This window comes from Agrilus planipennis, unplaced genomic scaffold (genome assembly GCF_000699045.2).
Source record: "Agrilus planipennis isolate EAB-ADULT unplaced genomic scaffold, Apla_2.0 scaffold17, whole genome shotgun sequence".
NCBI classification, from domain to species: Eukaryota; Metazoa; Arthropoda; class Insecta; order Coleoptera; family Buprestidae; genus Agrilus; species Agrilus planipennis.
This window is the reverse complement of record NW_020439021.1, coordinates 74,788-100,737: the sequence shown is the minus strand read 5'-3', so window position 1 is coordinate 100,737 and position 25,950 is coordinate 74,788. Positions and strand designations below refer to the sequence as shown.

Genomic DNA, 25,950 nt, shown 5'->3' with positions numbered 1-25,950 from the left:
AACACACCCTAAAGATGTAAAGAACGGCGAATATTTTGCAGTTTATTAGGAACGGACGCTGCATCTACAACACTATTATCCAGAAATCCCAAGGTCCAACCCGATTGAAGGTATTACGTATTTTCTACATTATTTTTTCCTTTTTGTATCAATTTCTAATACGAAATAAGAAAGTTAAACAGTTTTAAACGTTACCCTATTTTTCTATCAGAAAAAGGCTCTCGTCCTAGTTTCAGGATAACGTCTATTTCAACTCAATCTTGAAGAATTGAACTGAACACGATTGAATCTCGAATGATGACTATCTATTCATCTTCGTGAAAGGTAAAAATTATTAATTTGTCATGTACAGGTCTACAAAAGTAAAATACACCTATGTCTAGGTAAGGAAATCAAAATATAAATGTTGAAGTCAATTTATCATTTTTAGATTTCACTATAATACGACTTAATAAACATTCGAACAGGAAAAGACTTTTCTATCCACAGGTTTGTATCTGTGTGTGTGTACTACTAATGTGTATAAGAAATTTTAATCATGGTCTTCCGAAACCATCTAACGGTTTAAATGGGATTGGTCATGTCATTGCCCACTCACACTGTCGTTCGCATTTAATATCGAAATACCAAAAAGTTCTAACGTATATGTTCTTATACAGCACATACCTATTTGCCTTAGACATACAAACATTATAGGCGCATACTTGTATGACTGTCTAATTGTCTATGTATGAATTTTCATCAAGAATTCATTAAATAGGAGGACATCCTTCAACATGTAGGCTTGAGACACAAATCTGATGTAAAACAGTAGCAATATTTTTAAATTTGGGACACTCGGTATATTTTGTAACATGTTAGATCTTTTTTACAGAAAACTAACTTAACACACTGGTTACAAACTATAGATAATGGGTTGTATAGTTACAAAATTTTCTTCAATTTTGGGAGTTATGTAAGGGAAATAGGGTTAATGATAATAAGAAAATTGGAAACGAAAAACTAGATATACTTTCATCTTCCAAAATTCTTCGGTACAAAAAAAAAGTTTTCATAAAAAAGTTGGTCAGTAATGATAGACAGAAGTCCGATTTTGTTACTCGAGGGGTTTTGAAGGTTGATCAATACATCTAATTAAGTCAATAACTTCTTCAACTTTTCTCTTCCTGTAAATTAAGTAATGTAAGTATGTGTGAAACACTTTATTTTATGTCGTAGTATATCTCATAAAATAAATCAAAGTTAAACATAGGAAAATGAAAATAGTACAACTAAAGTTGCAAATAGAGCTTTGTGAGACAAAACACCATAATCCAATTAAAAAAGTGTTATATTTTAGAAACTATGTTGCAATTTAACGAATAGTTGTACCGTATCTAAAACTTTTTTAAATTTTGAAAAGTCCATCAACTGAAAAACTAGCATACAAATAATAGACTATGTCAAATATTACAACAATTGTTAACCGTATTATTAGGTACTAAAATTACACGTTCTTTTTATGTTCTGTTTGTCGCACAACATTTAGTTCCACAGATTGACTTCATTTAATAGCCTGCGATATAAACCAGTCATTGATTTCTTAAAAACAATAATTTAACATTGCGTGGCATACGATAATAAAACATATCTTTACCATTAAGCAGTCAAACGTTATAATACTGCTGAATAGGTAATAATCAGAAAAGTAGCAACAATCAATTCCTTATTATAAATAATTTTGCGATTGACCAAACATGAACTGTTGATCGCAATCGAAATTCTTGGCCGCTAAGAGCGCAGTTAAAAATTGTTGTTTCAACAATCAAAAATTTAAAATAGAACAAACGACGGTCGTCAACTTACGTGTGCATCTTATTTTTGCCCATTGTGCCTATTGTTGAACGAAAACTCACTGTTACTCACAAAGCTAGAGTCGTTTTCTTCTATTTTTTTTTGACACAGCAAAAATAATAAAAAAGAAAAGTAAAATAAAATCGACGCAGCACACGCGTCAGCGACAAAACTGAGTCGCAACAAGTGCAGTAAAAATAAGTTGCGCGCGGTCAAAGTTACGCGTAACACTAACACTAAACAACAATACGTCCGCGCTCGGTGAAATCCCCAGACGTCTTGGCCTGTTTGATTTGAAAGCGGGAATGCGCGCGCATTCCTCTACTCAATTGTAAGGATAAAAAGCAAACGATCTCCTGAGGCTATAAGTTACCCTCATTTGTCTTTATTTTATTGAAGCTTTTACGTATTTCTGAAAAGCTTTCGCGACTGATATTAGATTAGGTTCCTAGGAGCGTTGCCTTGTCCTTTGCTTTCAATGATTTACTGTTCCTAGCAGGTAGTAACAGGTTATGTACGTTCCGTATGCGTCGATCGGATCTGATCTGATACGGAACACACACTGAAGATGTAAAGAACGGTGAATATTTTGCAGTTTATTATGAACGAACGCTGTATCTACGACACTATTACCTAGAAACTAGAAACCCAATCCGAATGAAGTTTTTACGTATTTTCTACATTAATTTTTCCTTGTTGTATTAATTTTTATTACGAAAATAAGAAAGTTTACCCTTATTTGTCCTGGATTTATTGAAATTCTTACGTATTTCTGAAAAGCTTTCACGACTGATATTAGATTGGGTTCCTAGGAGCTTTGCGTTCAATTAGTTGCAAATGTTTCACTGTTCCTAGCAGGTAGTAACATGTTATGTACGTTCCGTATCCGTCGATCGGACCTGATCTAATACGGAACACACCCTAAAGATGTAAAGAACGGCGAATATTTTGCAGTTTATTAGGAACGGACGCTGCATCTACAACACTATTATCCAGAAATCCCAAGGTCCAACCCGATTGAAGGTATTACGTATTTTCTACATTATTTTTTCCTTTTTGTATCAATTTCTAATACGAAATAAGAAAGTTAAACAGTTTTAAACGTTACCCTATTTTTCTATCAGAAAAAGGCTCTCGTCCTAGTTTCAGGATAACGTCTATTTCAACTCAATCTTGAAGAATTGAACTGAACACGATTGAATCTCGAATGATGACTATCTATTCATCTTCGTGAAAGGTAAAAATTATTAATTTGTCATGTACAGGTCTACAAAAGTAAAATACACCTATGTCTAGGTAAGGAAATCAAAATATAAATGTTGAAGTCAATTTATCATTTTTAGATTTCACTATAATACGACTTAATAAACATTCGAACAGGAAAAGACTTTTCTATCCACAGGTTTGTATCTGTGTGTGTGTACTACTAATGTGTATAAGAAATTTTAATCATGGTCTTCCGAAACCATCTAACGGTTTAAATGGGATTGGTCATGTCATTGCCCACTCACACTGTCGTTCGCATTTAATATCGAAATACCAAAAAGTTCTAACGTATATGTTCTTATACAGCACATACCTATTTGCCTTAGACATACAAACATTATAGGCGCATACTTGTATGACTGTCTAATTGTCTATGTATGAATTTTCATCAAGAATTCATTAAATAGGAGGACATCCTTCAACATGTAGGCTTGAGACACAAATCTGATGTAAAACAGTAGCAATATTTTTAAATTTGGGACACTCGGTATATTTTGTAACATGTTAGATCTTTTTTACAGAAAACTAACTTAACACACTGGTTACAAACTATAGATAATGGGTTGTATAGTTACAAAATTTTCTTCAATTTTGGGAGTTATGTAAGGGAAATAGGGTTAATGATAATAAGAAAATTGGAAACGAAAAACTAGATATACTTTCATCTTCCAAAATTCTTCGGTACAAAAAAAAAGTTTTCATAAAAAAGTTGGTCAGTAATGATAGACAGAAGTCCGATTTTGTTACTCGAGGGGTTTTGAAGGTTGATCAATACATCTAATTAAGTCAATAACTTCTTCAACTTTTCTCTTCCTGTAAATTAAGTAATGTAAGTATGTGTTACCAAAATTTTCTTCAATTTTGGGAGTTATGTAAGGGAAATAGGTTTAATGATAATATGAAAATTGGAAATAAAAGTAGATGTACTTTATCTTCCAAAATTCTTCGATACATAAGAAAAGTTTTCATAAAAAAGTTGGTCAGTAATGATAGACCGAAGTCCGATTTTGTTACTCAAGGGGTTTTGAGGGTTAATCAATACTTCTAATTAAGTCAATAATTCTTCAACTTTTCTCTTCCTGTAAATTAAGTAATGTAAATACGTGCTACCAACATTCTTCAGCATTATTTGCCAATATCGTTTCTCAAGTACCTGCAGAACGCATTACAGTATAAGTATCTGTTAATTTCAATGTAACGTAAGATTTTTCTCAATTTACAAAGGTCGTATAGATATATTAAAGCCCGTTATGCATTATACCAGCCGCACCTTTCCCTAATAGAATTGTTAATTTATATATTATTTATTGCACATCACATATGTATGTAGGTACATACGTAAGTATGTAAATCGCTCCCATTGGTTATGGGATAACGTACAAATACATGAATATTTCATTGTACAATTCGTTGCTTAATAAGAAAAAGATGTAAAAGGAAAAGAAACATTTGCATTATTGAAGGAAGTCGATAAAGCAAGATAGAAATTGTTGAAAATTTCATTTACAACACGTTGTTGGCTTTAGCCCAACTTCTTCAGGTAAATTTACAAAAGTGTGGTCAAAGAATATTACTGTAAGCATAAGTTACCTGAAAAAAATTGGATTAAAGCCAGCAAAACGTTGTCAAAAATTGGGATTTTCAACAATTTGTAGCGTCGCCGTGGTGTTTTTCCCCTGTCTTGTTTTCTTATTTTAGTTATTGACACTGTTAACAAGCAAGAAATGTTCATATTTATACTTTTTTTATTATTACTAAAACAAATATTTTTAATTCTTTATCAATACATACAAATCTGTGTAAGTAATCTTTGATATCTTCACTTATATTCAGCTAAATTTTTTTTCCGAAACTGCCCATTCGATTCGAAAGGGCTTTAAGCTGGACATTTGTATATTTTACTGCTGAAAACCAATTTTAAAACGTAAATTCAACTGTACTATATTAGATTCGCGAGATCGCCCTTTCGGGAAGCCCTTACTAGGTACACAATACCTAANTTGTTCTAGTTTTAGGGAAATGCGAAGTTTAGCTCAGGACAGGAAAGAGTGGAGGTACCTGTCCAACCAGTCATAGGACTGACGACCTTATGATGATAATGAATGAACAAAACCTTTTTAAAAATAAGTTTGAAGTTGTTAAATTACAAAAAGAGTGTACTTTTTTTAATTGGGCTAGTTCCACTGACTAATATGTCTATTTCGCAAGAAAAGTTCGTAATATATTTTCACTAATGAACCTAATAATATTAAACTTAAAGGCTCTTCTCGTTTCTTAACAAATATGAAAATGAACTTGGTATTTGTTTATGAAAGTCAAACAAATTGAAGGTATTTTCAATATTTGGCCTTCTAAACAAATTATGAAAATATCTACAATTGACAATATACCTGTGTATTATTGCTAGTAAAGATATGCAGTGTTACTGACCTACTGACAAGTCTAACAAAACTGTTTGTGTATATAAAGTAGCAGCACACCTAATGCTTAACGATTCGAATCGTTTTTTTTTGGGTATCGTTATAACACTGCGGTTACCATTACATGTTAAGAATAATTAAAATAACAGTAAAAGGTAAAAAAGTTTCACTTTTTCTAGTTAAATTAAAAAAAAACTTTTAATAAACAGATATCCTTACGTGAAACATTAAAGAAAAGTCGTCAACTTTTGGAAACTTCTTTTGCTTAACTTTTTTAAGTAATAAAACATTAGAGGACACGAGTTTACACTAATAGCTCTAAGGATCATTTCTTCCTTCTTTTTATGAAGGAAATAAATTTCTAAACTAATATTTCAGAGAAAGCAACAAAAGTGTGCTATTTATCTTTTAATTTGCCCCTTAAAATTACTATTTGCAGTAGAAGTTAAGAAAGTTATTCGACAAAAATTATCTAATTAAAATTAAGTGCTACTAACTTTGACAAAGCAATTTTAATAATAGTACAATTTTTCTCAGTTTTATTGTTACTATTTCAGAGGAGAGTCGAAAGGGACTTGTTCTATTATCTTTAAGTGTTTCAATTCAAATTGGGTAGATTGCCTGATGGCTCCTGTTATTATATTATCAAGCCACTTGAGACAGCTTGACCAGGAATAAAACACGTAACAATTCTCTTTGCTCTATCTCAGTTAGACTTAACGAAATATTACGATATTACATAAAAAATAGAAGACTTTTCTCTATGTTGTTGAATAGAGTATAAGATAGAAGTTTCTAATGTTTGTCCTGCAAAAGACTAACTTAATTATTCCTTGACATAGACCTTCAATCTGCAAATGGAATAGAGTGAAATTTTGCGCATATTTCGTACATATGTATCTAGTTAAGAAGAAACACTTAATTATAACTTTCTCATCTTATTGAAGTGCATGTTTCTCTCTCAAATCTGCTGTTTTGTTGCCAGAAACAATGGCATATGCATAGTAAAAGTTTTAATTACATACTGCAACAGCACTTAATAAAGTAAATCAGTTTTCTAGTAATTGAGAGTAAGTGTAAAAGTAAAAACTGTGCCGCAAATTATATCATATGTAATTAGAAATGACTATACATATACAGAACAAGTGTATTTAAGTATTTACATTTAAGAGGCGTTTATTTTTTTTTGACATTTTCTACAAATTGTTTATTATTGTCCCATATCGATGTCACTGAATTGTTACAAAACTACGAAAGTTATTCCTTTGTCTTTACAATCGGTCAAAAAGTTTTGTTTTTAGTAATTTATTAAAAAACAAGCCTTCAGAAAAGTACTGACAAATTTCTACAGTCATTGCACTTGAAACTTAAAACCATGAGAGCAAAATTCTCCCCATCCTTCAAACTTGGGGTCAATATTAAGATCCCCAGTTTTAAATATTTATGTTAACCTAGCACAACTAACATTCATTGTCACGGCTAAGGTCAACTTGCAGTCATATATCGATTTAAACCCACATAATAAAAATTTAGATTATATAAGGGGTGAAGTTTCATATAATTATTAGGTGTTTCATTCAAACAATACTACTACTCGACAACTAAAATGTTATGTAAATAGAAGTTTTTCTCTTTCGAAAGTAAAATGTGGTTGTAATAACCCCACGATACAATTGCGTAAATATTATCAATCAACCAGCTAAAATTATAGGGGAGAATGGCTTCCGTTGTATTATTTACTCATCGATTTTCTTTCCTGGTCAAAGGTACAATCATTTACGTTATACTACGTACTTTTACAAATCTACACAGTTGGGATGTAAAAATAACTTTCTTTATGCTATATTTGCTACTTTTCAGAATAAAAAAAAAGAAAAAATCAATTGGTAAAAGTTTTAACAAAGAAAAATTATAAATTTTGTTTGGATATTATGTATTTCTTTTTATATCAAAAGTAAAATACAAGATAGTTTTCACTTTTGTAGTTTAAATACTAGGTGCAAAATACGTGTTTTCAGAGTCCTTTTTTAGTAGGTGCTTAAGATTTTTGTTTATTTAAGCATAAAAGATCTTTTAAGAAAACATTTTTAATATTAGGTATCTCTCAATTGGTATCATCTTTTAAATGTTGGAATTTTTCTAGGCCAAAAGTTAATAGTGTTAATACTGTTAACAGATGCTAAAAACAACCACTGAACGTTCTTCTTTTCTTTTTTCTGTTTGAAGTGATTGAGATACATTTTTTATATCTTTATGTTATTGTTTTCTCAGTTCACCAACAAGCGAATCCTGTACGTGCGCCCCTAGTTGTCTACAGTGTAATTTACTTGAATTAAAAGTGAAACTCAATTCCATAAGAAAAGTCATGTCTTCACTTAATTATGCAGTTGGAAAGATTCCAATATTACTTGTCTTCTCCAACTCTCGCTTCAATTACTAAACTTCTTTACGATCTTTACATGTGTACAAACGAGAAAAATTGCATAAAACAAATTGCTCATCCATTTTTTAATTACTTATTCGTAATTTATGTTAAAATATAGATTCTAAAATTGTATATACCAATTCTAACAACGAAACATACCGTAACAATGTAGAAAAAAATTAAAACAAATTGTTTTTCGGAATTGCTTTGCAATTTTTTTTAATGATCATACCACATAATTAATTCAAGGTCCTTTGAAGGTCTTTCAATACATGTATAGGTATAACTTATTGATTCAATTGCAGTGTTTTCCGGAAGTAGCTTATAGAAAAAATAATATTACGAACTCCACAACCATAAAAAAACAAATTAGCATATTGTTCATCATTTATTAGATAACACTTTACTGTATACCTACAGGTATGTAGTGATTCAAGGACAATTTGTCCTTTAAAAATATTACAAGGAGGTAGGTATTTTTTTCCTTTAAAATAACGAATATAACGTCAAAGATTTAAAGGATAATATGATTATTCGATATTTAAATTGTTCCAAATTAAAAAGGATTATTGTTGATAATTTAATACAATCGTATACAGAGGATCATCGAATTACTGGATTAAAATAAATAAAAAATATTTTTTTTAGTTTTGATTATGCGACTATAGACAAATCAGGAATAAACTTAAAAGAAGGAATTTTGTCTTTATCAATATTTATTGGTGTTATTTGTATTTTTAACGTAGTTCTGTACATATGATTATTTTAATTTAAATAATTAAACAATTGAATTATGAGTTAATAACAAAAGAAAGGAGAATTAGTGATCAAAGGGCAGAAACACTTTATTTTATGTCGTAGTATATCTCATAAAATAAATCAAAGTTAAACATAGGAAAATGAAAATAGTACAACTAAAGTTGCAAATAGAGCTTTGTGAGACAAAACACCATAATCCAATTAAAAAAGTGTTATATTTTAGAAACTATGTTGCAATTTAACGAATAGTTGTACCGTATCTAAAACTTTTTTAAATTTTGAAAAGTCCATCAACTGAAAAACTAGCATACAAATAATAGACTATGTCAAATATTACAACAATTGTTAACCGTATTATTAGGTACTAAAATTACACGTTCTTTTTATGTTCTGTTTGTCGCACAACATTTAGTTCCACAGATTGACTTCATTTAATAGCCTGCGATATAAACCAGTCATTGATTTCTTAAAAACAATAATTTAACATTGCGTGGCATACGATAATAAAACATATCTTTACCATTAAGCAGTCAAACGTTATAATACTGCTGAATAGGTAATAATCAGAAAAGTAGCAACAATCAATTCCTTATTATAAATAATTTTGCGATTGACCAAACATGAACTGTTGATCGCAATCGAAATTCTTGGCCGCTAAGAGCGCAGTTAAAAATTGTTGTTTCAACAATCAAAAATTTAAAATAGAACAAACGACGGTCGTCAACTTACGTGTGCATCTTATTTTTGCCCATTGTGCCTATTGTTGAACGAAAACTCACTGTTACTCACAAAGCTAGAGTCGTTTTCTTCTATTTTTTTTTGACACAGCAAAAATAATAAAAAAGAAAAGTAAAATAAAATCGACGCAGCACACGCGTCAGCGACAAAACTGAGTCGCAACAAGTGCAGTAAAAATAAGTTGCGCGCGGTCAAAGTTACGCGTAACACTAACACTAAACAACAATACGTCCGCGCTCGGTGAAATCCCCAGACGTCTTGGCCTGTTTGATTTGAAAGCGGGAATGCGCGCGCATTCCTCTACTCAATTGTAAGGATAAAAAGCAAACGATCTCCTGAGGCTATAAGTTACCCTCATTTGTCTTTATTTTATTGAAGCTTTTACGTATTTCTGAAAAGCTTTCGCGACTGATATTAGATTAGGTTCCTAGGAGCGTTGCCTTGTCCTTTGCTTTCAATGATTTACTGTTCCTAGCAGGTAGTAACAGGTTATGTACGTTCCGTATGCGTCGATCGGATCTGATCTGATACGGAACACACACTGAAGATGTAAAGAACGGTGAATATTTTGCAGTTTATTATGAACGAACGCTGTATCTACGACACTATTACCTAGAAACTAGAAACCCAATCCGAATGAAGTTTTTACGTATTTTCTACATTAATTTTTCCTTGTTGTATTAATTTTTATTACGAAAATAAGAAAGTTTACCCTTATTTGTCCTGGATTTATTGAAATTCTTACGTATTTCTGAAAAGCTTTCACGACTGATATTAGATTGGGTTCCTAGGAGCTTTGCGTTCAATTAGTTGCAAATGTTTCACTGTTCCTAGCAGGTAGTAACATGTTATGTACGTTCCGTATCCGTCGATCGGACCTGATCTAATACGGAACACACCCTAAAGATGTAAAGAACGGCGAATATTTTGCAGTTTATTAGGAACGGACGCTGCATCTACAACACTATTATCCAGAAATCCCAAGGTCCAACCCGATTGAAGGTATTACGTATTTTCTACATTATTTTTTCCTTTTTGTATCAATTTCTAATACGAAATAAGAAAGTTAAACAGTTTTAAACGTTACCCTATTTTTCTATCAGAAAAAGGCTCTCGTCCTAGTTTCAGGATAACGTCTATTTCAACTCAATCTTGAAGAATTGAACTGAACACGATTGAATCTCGAATGATGACTATCTATTCATCTTCGTGAAAGGTAAAAATTATTAATTTGTCATGTACAGGTCTACAAAAGTAAAATACACCTATGTTTAAGTAAGGAAATCAAAATATAAATGTTGAAGTCAATTTATCATTTTTAGATTTCACTATAATACGACTTAATAAACATTCGAACAGGAAAAGACTTTTCTATCTACAGGTTTGTATCTGTGTGTGTGTACTACTAATGTGTATAAGAAATTTTAATCATGGTCTTCCGAAACCATCTAACGGTTTAAATGGGATTGGTCATGTCATTGCCCACTCACACTGTCGTTCGCATTTAATATCGAAATACCAAAAAGTTCTAACGTATATGTTCTTATACAGCACATACCTATTTGCCTTAGACATACAAACATTATAGGCGCATACTTGTATGACTGTCTAATTGTCTATGTATGAATTTTCATCAAGAATTCATTAAATAGGAGGACATCCTTCAACATGTAGGCTTGAGACACAAATCTGATGTAAAACAGTAGCAATATTTTTAAATTTGGGACACTCGGTATATTTTGTAACATGTTAGATCTTTTTTACAGAAAACTAACTTAACACACTGGTTACAAACTATAGATAATGGGTTGTATAGTTACAAAATTTTCTTCAATTTTGGGAGTTATGTAAGGGAAATAGGTTTAATGATAATATGAAAATTGGAAATAAAAGTAGATGTACTTTATCTTCCAAAATTCTTCGATACATAAGAAAAGTTTTCATAAAAAAGTTGGTCAGTAATGATAGACCGACGTCCGATTTTGTTACTCAAGGGGTTTTGAGGGTTAATCAATACTTCTAATTAAGTCAATAATTCTTCAACTTTTCTCTTCCTGTAAATTAAGTAATGTAAATACGTGCTACCAACATTCTTCAGCATTATTTGCCAATATCGTTTCTCAAGTACCTGCAGAACGCATTACAGTATAAGTATCTGTTAATTTCAATGTAACGTAAGATTTTTCTCAATTTACAAAGGTCGTATAGATATATTAAAGCCCGTTATGCATTATACCAGCCGCACCTTTCCCTAATAGAATTGTTAATTTATATATTATTTATTGCACATCACATATGTATGTAGGTACATACGTAAGTATGTAAATCGCTCCCATTGGTTATGGGATAACGTACAAATACATGAATATTTCATTGTACAATTCGTTGCTTAATAAGAAAAAGATGTAAAAGGAAAAGAAACATTTGCATTATTGAAGGAAGTCGATAAAGCAAGATAGAAATTGTTGAAAATTTCATTTACAACACGTTGTTGGCTTTAGCCCAACTTCTTCAGGTAAATTTACAAAAGTGTGGTCAAAGAATATTACTGTAAGCATAAGTTACCTGAAAAAAATTGGATTAAAGCCAACAAAACGTTGTCAAAAATTGGGATTTTCAACAAATTGTAGCGTCGCCGTGGTGTTTTTCCCCTGTCTTGTTTTCTTATTTTAGTTATTGACACTGTTAACAAGCAAGAAATGTTCATATTTATACTTTTTTTATTATTACTAAAACAAATATTTTTAATTCTTTATCAATACATACAAATCTGTGTAAGTAATCTTTGATATCTTCACTTATATTCAGCTAATTTTTTTTTCCGAAACTGTCCATTCGATTCGAAAGGGCTTTAAGCTGGACATTTGTATATTTTACTGCTGAAAACCAATTTTAAAACGTAAATTCAACTGTACTACATTAGATTCGCGAGATCGCCCTTTCGGGAAGCCCTTACTAGGTATACAATACCTAACAGTTGAAAACAAATTTTTAAAATTCTATTAGGATCTTACTTTTTGGTCAATCACAAGAAGACAATATGCTAACTAAAAGAGGTTTTGCTTACTTTGTTTTTGATTAATTAATCAAGCCTATTAATATCTTGTTAGCATCCATATATCTCCCATTAAATATTTAATTGGACATCAATCTCTACAGCAAACGAATGATTATTATTAAAGTGATTTTTACGTCTAAATTACACCTCTATAAAAAAAATTATTGCTCGTCCTCGTGCGAATTTATAGCATTATTCCTATGCGCGCTTTCAATGGTAATTAATTATTATCACTGTCTGCGTCTAGTTTTTAGCTTTTTATAGGTCGTATTATGGTCAAGTTCGGACCGAAAACCGTATGAAACCAAAGATTTCATTGTCATGTGTCCAATATAGTTGAATATTTTGTTCTCAGAACAACAGATGTTAAAAAAGAAAGTGTCAACATATAGTTTCGGAACAACAGTTAGAAATTTGAACTGAATTTTAATACTGTGAACTGTTTTTTGGTTTCAGTAAAAATTTACATGTTTTTATTTTTAATTACCTAACGCAATTTATCCCTTATCAGTTAATAATTGTAGATAAATTGAAATTCTACGATTGATTTTATTCTTTAAAAACAGGGGTTTGTAAATTTTTGCTGGACTTTATTAAGCGATTTAAAATAAATTTGCAATTTAAAATGCTAAAAACAACCGTTTTTGCCTTGCAATCATAATGGCAAAAAGGTCGAAGTGTGTCACAGGTCTAATTCCGATATACAGGATGTAATCGTTTAGCCGTAATCTTTAATTAAAATTCGCCAAATTTGACGTATTCCAGGCAGAATTAAACAATTGGAAAAAGTAGTTGTGCCTATATTCGGTTTTACAGTTGGTTGCCTACACATCATGAAAATATCTTTGTAGCGACATGTATAATTGTAAGGTGCATATAGAACAATATCTCGAGTTTTGTATCATCCCGCCGTAAATGTGATTTGAACTTGTTTATATCTTCATTATTTTTACTCCACTTTTTAATAAATTCCGTGTTGAACCGATAATGTATTCAACGCAGGAAGAAGTTACCAAGTTATCTTATCTATTATTCATGTACCTTTAGATCACATCGGGACAAGGGAAAATCATTTGTAAATTAAATATAAATACACTGTATGAAGTTCGTTCAACTCCATGTCTCTATCATCATTAATAGAAAAAGAATCGACGAATCAATTGGAATACGGGTTAGCACTATAAATTATTTTCGATTAAGTGTAAAAGATTATCGCCTTATTTCGTCCCTTATAAAAATTTTCATCGGAAATCTTTCACATGCTTTCTCAATTATGTATAAAATTCGTTAGTTATTGGGCTTTCTTAAAGCTAGTTTTTTACAGTTAATAATGAAGATGTAAAGTAGTAAAACTAACATTGAGAAAGTCCGGTAACTATGGCGAAACGTTGGTGGTTTTTTCTTTAAAAGTAAGGACCTTTGAACCCTATTTTTGGCTTTGATTTCACACCGAATACATTTCTAAGTCGCAATTTACTCCTGTTTAACGACATTTTTCTTTTCCCAAAAAAATAGAAAATCGAGAAGACAAGATAAATTGCACCCTTCAAAACTTCTTCTATTTCTACACATCGAACGGTTTCTGTTGTGACAAACAAACGGACAGATGAATAAACGGTTTTACAAGGCCCTTTTCTTGATCTTACAATTAGTCTTAATCATGAGGTTTCTTCTTCGTTTTTCTTTTCCATCTATATATGTATATATGTATGCCCAGCCACCCTATATTTATATATTACAATGGGGTTTCGTATGTGACTGATGTATGCGTTAGTCAAGCGACAGCATATGTACCACATACCTCACTCATAAATGTCAATTAAACTAGAAAGCAGGCTTCCTCATTGAATGAATATCCCTAGGAGGAACTATGATTGTTTTGTCCTCCTCGCTGTCCCACGCTACAACTTTATATAATAGCTCTGTGAACATTCGTGAATGTGTGTATATTTTTTATCCTGTAGATATATGTACAGTAATAAGCCAAAAAAGTAGCTGTTTTACGATTTAATTGAATGAAAACTAGATCCTTCTAGTAGTAGAATACAGTCCAATATTAATACAAAATTTGCATTTTTTTAATAAATCTTTAACTGCTGCATATATTTTTGCGCTCTTAATGAAAGAAAAATATTAAAAATCTATGTAGTAAATACACAGTATGTTAAAAGGAAATTATAAAGGAACATTCTTCAAATTGAAAGTGTGTCTGTACCTAAGCTCTCGAATTAAATATGATATAGCATCTAAATTCAAATGTTTTATTATATTTTACTCTAATAGATAGGTATAATCACCGAGAAAAAGCATCATTCATAAATTTTAGGTGTTGTGCACAACTCTTTCTTAATTTTCTGTAAACACTATAGGCGAATGATGAGAAGAACGTGGGTAGAAACTGTTAGAAATGAAGAGATATTAGAAAGAATAGGAGAACAGAGGACTCTATGGAAGTCAATTAAAAATAGGCGAGATAGGTTAGTGGGACACCTTCTCAGACATGAAGGTCTAGTCAGAGACATATTAGAGGCAGAAACAGGAGTTAGGAGGGGTAGAGGTAGACCTAGGTTGTAGGATGTGGGTTGTTCCAGTTTTAGGGAAATGCAAAGTTTAGCTCAGGATAGGAAAGAGTGGAGGTACGTGTCCAACCAGTCTTAGGACTGACGACCTTATGATAATGATGAAACACTAATGTGATAGTTGTTTTTGAGAAAAAGAATAGTACGAAAGTCCATATTACAATTTAATAAAACTAATAGAATTTGCCCTTTACTACATGCATTAGTACATAGACTTTTTTTGTAATTGAACAAACTGTGTAAATACCTTAAAAATGTCATTATACAATACGAAGGTAAATTTATTTATTATAATGAAATTACAGGTTGATCTCTAATATGACTATTTCGTAACTAATTATAATTGCACACTATTGACACTTTTATTCGTGATTCAAGAAATCCTAAGCGGAAAATAGAGCTTTGTGAGACAAAACACCATAATCCAATTAAAAAAGTGTTATATTTTAGAAACTATGTTGCAATTTAACGAATAGTTGTACCGTATCTAAAACTTTTTTAAATTTTGAAAAGTCCATCAACTGAAAAACTAGCATACAAATAATAGACTATGTCAAATATTACAACAATTGTTAACCGTATTATTAGGTACTAAAATTACACGTTCTTTTTATGTTCTGTTTGTCGCACAACATTTAGTTCCACAGATTGACTTCATTTAATAGCCTGCGATATAAACCAGTCATTGATTTCTTAAAAACAATAATTTAACATTGCGTGGCATACGATAATAAAACATATCTTTACCATTAAGCAGTCAAACGTTATAATACTGCTGAATAGGTAATAATCAGAAAAGTAGCAACAATCAATTCCTTATTATAAATAATTTTGCGATTGACCAAACATGAACTGTTGATCGCAATCGAAATTCTTGGCCGCTAAGAGCGCAGTTAAAAATTGTTGTTTCAACAATNTTTGACTTCGAAGATTCTCGCTTTAAAAACTTCTAAGGGAGTTGACACAGAAATTTTTGCTACATCATGAACGTAAAATTGGATATGCGAAGCAAAATATAGGTACAGTAGAAAGGCAGCCATAAATAATTCAATGGCGTAGCTCATCACAAAATTTTAAAGCACCGTCCTTTTAAAAGTGAACTTTCTGCAGCCATTAAGCTTCCTACAATTTCAAAGACATCAGGCATGCTTTTCAAAGGAATATAATTATGTAACTTTCGGGACTAGGACAGAAGTTTACGTATGTACTTCGCTTTTTGAGTAATGAACACAAACCCAATTTTTTACTACGTAATTGCAATACCGTAATACCGTAAAAAGGATATTTTATATATGCAAAATATGAAAGTAGAGAGGATAGAAACATCCTAAAGACCTGGTTTAATTTACAGAACTTTGATGCCAGCTTTTTCTACGTTACTTCGCTTATTTATCTTTAGCAAGCTACCAGGGTAAACATATCCAAATAGACTTGTTCATCCTAATTTCTGTAAGGGATATAACGAGCTTCAATTAAAAATAAACTACTAAAGTCAACCCCGGTAATAACTCATTTTTTGAAGTCGTCTTTTCAAGTCTTTTAATTTGATAGCAGAGTCGATTAGCCAACGGAAGCAGCATAAAAATCACAACTCTTGTTTACATATTTTTTGGAAAGTTAAAAAGCTACTGTATGGCGAATATCTTTTGTGGGATATATAAATAATTTACAACCAAAACTTGTATTTTCTTCTATTAATATGATGAAGTTACAAGTTCTTTATTTAAGCGTAAGCGTAAGTATTTCATTGTCCTGCTTACAATGAAACTAAGTTCGACAGGATTGAATGTCTTTGTACCATGCAATTATAAAAAAAACTTCATTCATTAACCAAAAATTACGATTGGAGGTAGATTATCTTAGAATAAAGACGAGGTATGTAATATAGAAGCTTTTCGCCCGGCGCATCCACCAAAATAGTTAGACTATGGAATAAATAGAATTGCTATTCTCATCAAACAAAATAAAAATGAGCCCGGAAGTAACTATGTAATGCGAAAGATAAATTGGTACAAAAATACACAAATTTAGTTCTATTTGCTAAAATTGTATCAAAAATACTGCAGATTGTATGCAATTTCGAGGTTTTAGAGAGTTTTCTTTTATATTAACAAATTAAACACATAAAGCCCTACCTATGAGGAATTTAAATCTGTAATGGATTTAGTTATCATTCGAGATGTACAAAACCTTTCAGAAAGTCCTAGAAAATAGAGAAATGAAACTAAAACAATTAATTTTTCATTATTTTTTATGACAAATAAAATATTTTGAAAACGTTGTTTCTTTCTTGTAAATATAAATAGACACAAAACGTGATTATAATATAACAAAAAAAGCTTTTGTAAAGATCTGAAAAAAATACCAACACTTTTGAACTTTGATATACTTAGTTAGGGTACTTACTCTTCCAGTTGAGCTTTTTCTTCTTGAGCACTCATTGTTTTAGGGGGTGATGGAAGATCTGCCATCGGTACGGCCGTTTCTTCCGTTGGTGACGGTGGAGTTTTGTCAAACTCTGCTATGGGGGCGAGTTCTGGCATTGGAGATACAGAATTATTTTCCATCGCGTTGAGATCAATTCAAGAGACAAAAGTAACTAGGTCTTGAACACCAAAAAAATTTACCACATCGTTTTCTTCTTCATTGAAGCATCTGAAATAAAAATTCATATTATTCAATTTCATTCAGTTTTCAATTTAATGATAAAAGAAAAATATGCAGTTTGAAACAGAGATTTATCAATATCAGTAACATTTTACAAATATCAATGTAAGTACTGCTTTTCTTACAAAAAATTATTATACAACATAACGGTTTTGTAATTCCTATTTCATCATCTTCAGAAGATCGTCAGTCCCAAGACTGGTTGGACACGCTCCTCCACTTTTTTCTATCCTAAGCTAATCTTCGCATTTCCCATGTAGTGGAACATACTACGTCCTTAACTATTTCCATGGAGAAAATGCAGAAGGAAAATTTACCTAGATATTAAAGCAATATTTACAATTCATCCCAGGGAGCAATTTGGACCTGAATTTGTAAAAATAAAATCCCAGTAGAAATAAATTTACTAGGTATTTTAGTTGATATTGTAAATTAAATTGTAATAATTAGGAAACTTGAATTAAATTTTAAAAAAACATGTCAAAATTGAGATTATTTCAAGTTACCTAATCAATTTTTTAATTACTACGACAAATTTAGTTATTTACAATGGAAAATTGTAATTTTTATGTTGTCATAAAGATTTAGTTTTCTCCTTGCATAAACAGTAATCTATTCTAAATCTACCTCTACCTCTACACCAATTTTTTTCGAATTCATAAATTGACCGTTCGCGAGCATAGAAGTGCCTTCTTTTTAAAGCGACTCGATCCTGCGCTATCCTCTGCTTTATATCCCTACTACTCCTTCCGTCCTGACTTATCTGACTTCCTATATACCGAAAATCAGTCACTTCTTCTAATTTTTCGTTTCCTATCATTATATTCGCTCATTCCCTACTTTTTCTTCCCTTGCATACCAGTATTTTAGTTTTAATTCATACAATACTGAATTGTCAATACTGCAGTTCGCATTTAGCATCTTCAAAATAAAAAAAGTTTCAAACCGGCCTAATTACAAATGGATATTATTTCAACTAGAAAAAGACATTGAAAATGGAAAATAGAATTGCGCATTTTGAATTTTAGATTTGGTTGTTATACCTACTTTCCAGGTAGTCGCAATCGACAAAGAGTTTTAAAGTTGATTTAGCAATAAATTACAGAATAATTTCGCTCGGAGGATGTTGCTGGTTATCAGACAAGTGGACGTTTAATAATAATATACTTTTAGTTCGTATATGTATGTAGATATGTATCATTTCGTTCTTCATTTGTACATCTCCACACACCACACATGTGCACGTTCTGTACTAATTCCGAATGTCATAAACATTTTGTGTGTGCGTTTAAACACAACAAGCATAACATTTGTCGACTCACAACTGCCAAACGTAGAGGGGGAAACAACCGAAAAAAAAAGAACAGGAAGGTTATTGAACTATTCATTCAATTTGGGGATGTTTTATTCATAATGAGGAGGAAACCACTGTTTCTGTTGAAAAACAATTAATGGCTCGGGCGTAAGTAACGACGAAATAATTGGAAAATCAATTCATAACAAATAAATAACTTTTACGCCTAATGGAATAACTGATTTATTGTGGACTGCGTGGGCTCTTATTGCTTAAAAAAAATAGAATTGATTGATATAATTCCAGTATCCACAAAAATCCTTTTCATTTATGTGCTCTTAAAGCGGAACTTCTTCATGTGAAATTCAAATGGAAGAAAAAGATAATCAGAAAAAAAAGAAAGATAAATGAAGCAAGCCAATAAAATTGTAAAATTTATATTTATAATATAAACTTCACAAAATTTTAAAGCACCGTCCTTTTAAAAGTGAACTTTCTGCAGNGAGGTATTTTGATACTTTAAAATATAAATATAACACATGATGCTATTACATGCGTACTCTATATATATTTACCCTGTTTGAGAAATAAAGTATTTTGTACTCCTTGGAGTAATATTTTAGGTTGCAACGGAAGCTGCGCGCGCATAGTTAATTGAAATTCGAAAATATGAAGTTAACCGCGAGTGAACACTCATATTATTGAAATATGTAATCGAAAATGTGTTTTAATAAATAAAAACAAATGAAATGTTAGCTGAATCATTTCTAAAGTCCTCTGTTTTGGCTAGAATTCAAATCAAGGATTATCATAACTACTAAACAATCTCCTAATGCTTTCTTGATATTTTTCGAAAAATGTAACATTTCAGGTATCATTTGAGAGCTGACTGACTAAGTAATAAACTTGAATTAAATCATCATTTCCGTAATGAGACAGGATAGGTCCACGAACCCGTTAGATGAAAGTCAATTATTTTCCTTCTAATTACATATAAACAGTATTTTTAATACCAGGTACATGTTCTACAGCAGTTATTAAATAAATAATTCGTGAATAATAAAGCAACTATAAGAAATGCAATTGCCTTTTCTAGTTTAATGGACCATTCGACCACTGACTCCCTTGCAAAGTAAAACAAATAAGTTTTTCTTGAGTATAGGTACGATTATATAAACAATCAAAGTAACCGGCAAAAGCAACGAATTAACATAATTATACGTAATTATTATTTCCTTCGTTTATATATAATTCCATCATGCAAGCATGAAATTAATAAGTATGTAATTATGGAAGCATCTCAACCTATTCATGACAAATCAAATATTATTTCTATTAAGAATTGTTCATACATGAGAGATTTTTAGAAAAAGATTTAAAAAGGATCTGGCTTGTTTTAAATTTTCTTTTTTCTATCTTAGACTCTTACAATTATCTTTTTTTCTATTAACTATTGCAAATATTTTCCTTGCTTTAATTGAATCAGTTGTGCTTCTTTTTTAAATTTACTGAACAATTAATTACTTCCAATGTTAAACTACTTTCAAAAGGTTGTCTACATACTTGCACGCTTTTTTTACATTTCTAAGTTCTTCTTTTAGATTTTACGATATAAGTTTTTTAAAAATATACGTCTTAAAGTTCAGACAAACGTCACCGAGGGTAAACGCCCTACTTAAACAAAAGAAAAAACTAGGTCACCGGGGGTAAACACTGGCGTATTACTACCAGAGCGGCTCAGCATCCCTCCAACACACACGTATAATAAAACCCGCTCATTCTCACGTCCTCAATTAACGACGTTGAACACACAAAAGTTGCTACTTACGCGTATCAAGCACTTACTATGTGGATGTAACAACAAGTGCGGCTGATGCTGGTGAACACTGAAGCACTTGATTGATCTTTCGAAGAGTGCGACGCAGTTGCAGCTTTACTTCGGACTGATAAAACCGTGCACGTTGCAAAAACGATAAGCTTCGACCATCGCAATAATATAGAAAAATGCAATGAGACAAGGAGAAATAAACCGATTGACTGAGTTACTGTTAAAAAAATTGTTTCGGATAGATCCAGGATCAGCTTTGTAACAAACACACTCTTCCGCTTGCTGCTCTTTCGGTCCAGGAACAACTCGAATCGACGCACTCGCAATGTGATTACTTCCAGGCAGAGGCAGAAGCTGTAGATTTTCTCCGTTCCCATGGGAAGCTGACTGCCGCGGAACAGGGGATACGAATGCGGTCGGTCGTGCCACAATGACGAAACGGCTACTGGTCGCGCTATCACGCTGATGGATGGACATGTAATAAACCATTTCCCCTGATGATAACTGCACGCTCACGATACATCCTTGTACCTACAGGCAATAGCTGATGACCTACCCTTGTTTTTTTAAATAGTTTCGTTATTAGCTAAGCCTACGAAAATAGACCTTTATAACCACAAAAATGGTGGGAACCTTCTTCATGGCAAGCAATTTAGGATGGAAGAAAATCACACCAATGCAAAATTTATCCTTCAGGATAGATCATCTGAGATTAGTGATATGTAAGTATAGAGAGAGCATCCCTGAGTTATGTTCAATGGGTAGTTTTTCGTTCCCGTTGTTACTTTTCCCGCCAGGAGGCGTCAAAGTTGACCAAACTTTTCTTCAATTTTAGACATATTCCAATGACTCAATTCTGATTAATTTAAGGATACTGGCTTGGAATATCGCATTCATTTTAATATTTCAACCAACAATTAGCCATAATTAACAATTAATCAAATATTAATCGATAATCTCAAGCGACCTACCTCAAAGGACAAATTTAAATTACAGTGATTTTTCTTCTTTAAGTGTACAAAAAAAGACTTGAAGTTAAGACATATACGTAGATACTCTCTCACACAATAGTAATAAATGCAAAATACATTTAAACATATTTTTATAGAATCTTTTACCTTATCAGAGTCCTTTATCACCGGTCCCAAAAGGTCAACTTGGTTACAATAATTACAAAGTAAAACTGTTGGAAACTATATGAGCTTTCGCGTATAAAAGAATGAAAATAATAGTTCTTGTATACATACATTTTTCAAAAATTACATTAAAGGAAATTGTTTCAATTTGAATTAAGAAATTGTTTTAATTATCATTGGTCTAATCCGTTAGGTTTTTACAAATTTATGAGGTATTTTGATACTAATATTATTGAAAGTAAAACCTCTATAATAGCTTTTATGAAAAGAACAGTTAACTTATGTTTAAAAATTNATCTATGATGACAACCATGATGACAGCCAAACGATTACTATATAACCTCAAATATACAGCAAATCAATTTAAGTTACTCAGTACATTAAAAAATAAATTAGGAATGGGTCAGTGGGAACAAGAAAAGCAAAAATTCTTGGCAATGCCCATCGAGGAAAAAAGAAAGTTATATAAATCAAAAGGATCGTTTGTAACTATTTCCGACATACCGACTTGGAAAGAGTACGCTGCCAAAACAACTCTACCAAAAAAGGCAGAAATTCTACCCTCCCAAAAAATAGATTCGTCAAAAAATCAGTCCTTAGTAGACTTGGTGTCTATATATAGAGGCGACATTACGACTTTAGAAGTAAGAATGCAGTACAGTTACAAATAGTGTAATTTTAAGGTTATGCTTTAGGTTGATGCTATTGTAAATGCAGCAAATAGCTCTTTGCTGGGTGGAGGTGGTGTTGATGGTGCCATACATAGGGCTGCTGGACCTCTTCTAGTAGAAGAATGTAAAACTTTAGGTGGCTGCCCTACTGGAGAAGCAAGAATCACTGGGGGTTATTTGTTACCGGCTAAATGTATGTGCATGTATTGTTTACATTAATTACTTAAAATTATGCTAAGTATTATATTATTTTAGACGTTATACACACTGTAGGCCCTCAAGGAGAGAAGCCAGATCTGCTTGCTAAATGCTACAGAAATAGTTTGAACTTGATGAAAGAAAATAATCTGAAGACTATTGCTTTTTCATGTATTTCAACAGGGGTTTATGGATATCCACAAGAACCAGCATCTAAAGTCGCAACTTATGAAGTAAGGAAATTTTTGGAAAGTTATCCTGGAACTATTAGTCGCGTGATTTTTTGTTTATTTAATGAAGAAGATGAAATGTTTTATACACAAATATTGCAATCCTTATTTCCATTAAAGTAAATTATACATTAATAAACACAAATAATACAATATCATACACTTTACTTAGCAAAAATAGCACATTAGAAGAAACAAAATGTCAAGAATGAAAATAAAATTGGCTTTCTTAATTATCTAATTTTGGCGGAGGCGCAGGGTATTATTATCTTTAAAGTGAACTGCTATTTACTATTTTTGGAATCATTCGGATTTTGTAATCGCTTTCATAGTTTAGTCATGAAGATGATCGTGTATATAACAATGTATATAGGTTTGTAAATACACAAAAATTTAACTAATCCGATAAGGCATTAGAAGGGAACGGGGAAAAACTGAAAGTCCTTTTACACTTACGAATAAAATTATTAATTCATACAGGCTAAACAAAATTTAGAAATTATAACTCAGTACAGATATTATGTTTAAAATTTAACTCCAACAAAGCCTGTAGGAATCCCTAACCAGCAATGTGAAGCATTTTTTATTCACATGAAAAGCCTTCTCTCACATTACAGTCCTGTTCCCACCAAGTAATTACATTATCATATCATATTTTTAGACTGGTAACGGACGATGGGCTTTTTGTTTTGTTTTTTTATTAATTCAATTTCACAAATATTTTTTCAATCTCTTTTTATTCCTGTGATTAACTAGATACAAATCTAGAATAGTAAACTTCCTGTGACAGCGACAGGTTCATCTATAAACATGAATAGAGAACAGAGGTTTATTTCCAAGTGCATGAATTATTTTGATACACATAAGTGTGAAAAATTAAAAATTAGACTGCAATAATCTTTAATGTTGAATTACTTTCCTTATCTAGCGATAACAGTTATGTTTTCAAATATGAACTTTTCATATTATCGACTTGTCGAGCAAAAATAACGAAAACATTTCACACATGAGGACTATCTATAAATAGTATCTTATAGTTTCGTCCTCCAGCTTTTACTATTCGCTTTGATCAAAGCAAATCGTTGATGTATATTCATTAGATTCAAACTCAGTGGTCATCGCATATCAATAGCGTGGTATTTATGGACAAATTGTTGTTTACTCTATTGTTGTATAGATACCTTGCTAATCATATATATTATTATCATAATTTATAAAAAGCAGTACTGAGACTTGAATTTTATTTTCTACTAGTTTTACAATAAATGCAATTATTATAACGAATAAACGATTAAAAGAAATATTAAGTAATAACTAAAAGTTAAAAGCTTGTTATTCACAATTATGAAAAATAAAGCTTCTAACATACTTAACATCGGTTAAAATTTGCCTAATTTGGAGACATATTTTTCGACAATTTCAAAAATTAACTTGGACTTTATTTCTTCTTAAGCAATTTTGTGCTTTACGGTTTTTTCATTATCACCAGAAGGATACGCAGCTATTATATCTTTAATAAGTAGTCTAGGTCTACCTCTGCCCTTTTTAATTCCTCTTTAATAAGTCTCCATCGAACTCTTCATATTTTATAAGGTGTCCTACCAACTTATCTCGCCTATTTCTAATTAAACGCCCTCTGTTAAAAAAAAAAAAAAACAAAAAAAGAAAAATAGAACCTCGGAAACAATCAGAAAACGTACCAGTTTTGAATTATCCCTTCAAAAACGTGAATTATAAATACTTGTTTGAATGAATTTTAAGAAAATTAATTTTATACACTTATTTCTATTTAGTTGCTGATTTTATTATACAACGTAGGTAAGTAAAATCATCCAATGAAATTTTGTTATGATGGACAAAAACAATAGGTACTTAAATATGAAATTTAATTATTTAGAAAATAAATTTACATCTGTCACAAGAGGGGCTACCTACAATAAACTGTTTAATTTCAGTAGGCAGTTGCGGCAAACGATCACAAGGGTAAATATTTGACGACTATGTATATAAAATAAATAAACATTCTAACAACACATGTTAACAAGATATGTACCTAAACAGTTGTACGCATATCTGTAGTAGTAGACCTCAACATTGAACTGAAAATATCTTTATTGACAAACCTACTTAAGTTCTTGAAGCACTCAGAGTCATAAAAAGGTCTAAGAATAAACTATAAATTTCATCTCGGCATATATGCATAAATTTAATGTTTTACTCGTCTGGTTCATCAAACAAAATTAAGAAAGACAACAAAATAAAAGGCCCTTGTGAATTTCACTTAAAAATATTGTTTTGCCACGCTGTAGCTTCTTCAAAAGTCAGATGCCACACAGTTACTTCTTCAGAAGTTTTATAGAATTACGCTTAGTATCTTTTTACTAAGCATTTTAGAAATTTTGCAATTGTTAAAAGTGTAGCATGACGCGAATTTTACCTTAATATTAACATTAGTTACAAGAGATTTAACTTTACAATCCATCCTGATACCTTACGCTCACAGTAATCTATTAGCGATAATTTCAGCATACTCTAGAAAAAGTAATGACAAACATGATGGATTCGTTCTTACGATATATGTACCAAAATATATATAAGATAATTTTTGTTGAACAAATAATTTTCAATTGTTTCTGAGACGTAAATTTGTTTTAATTTTTTATCTTGAAATTTATTAATCGCCTTCGTTAAAAATGTTACTGATTAAGTCGATTTTTCTGATCGTGTAGTTATCATGCATCGTATATCATATCTGACTGAGAAGTGAACAAATAAAGTACAACTTTCGCGCATTAAAGGGATATCATGTGCCAAGAACTTATTTAAATCACTCGGTAATCGTTAGTAG

At 31.3% G+C, this 25,950-nt stretch overlaps 2 protein-coding genes across 4 annotated transcripts in view; one reads left to right on the top strand and one right to left on the bottom strand.

Annotated features, from left to right (window-relative positions):
* Positions 1-21,122, bottom strand: part of LOC108744427 (cytochrome b reductase 1) — a 40,566-nt gene extending 19,444 nt beyond the window's left edge. Inside the window, exons 1-2 of one of the 3 annotated variants that reach the window (XM_018480181.2) lie at positions 20,885-21,122; positions 17,485-17,733 (exon numbers count right to left, since the gene is read on the bottom strand). In XM_018480181.2, coding sequence (XP_018335683.1) covers positions 17,485-17,645 — 161 coding nt within the window. In that variant the 5' untranslated portion in view covers positions 17,646-17,733; positions 20,885-21,122. Of the gene's footprint in view, positions 1-1,845; positions 2,071-17,484; positions 17,734-20,884 lie in introns of those variants that run through there. The other 2 variants (XM_018480180.2, XM_018480183.2) reach the window with 2 other exon arrangements.
* Positions 21,123-22,300: 1,178 nt separating this feature from the next.
* LOC108744339 (macro domain-containing protein RSc0334) lies at positions 22,301-23,111 on the top strand (the record flags this gene model as incomplete). The annotated part of the gene is given in 3 exon segments (XM_018480045.2): positions 22,301-22,647; positions 22,699-22,867; positions 22,930-23,111. Coding segments are annotated over 3 exon segments (696 nt in total), but the record flags the coding sequence as incomplete, so codon positions are not given.
* Between the last annotated feature and the right edge of the window lie 2,839 nt (positions 23,112-25,950).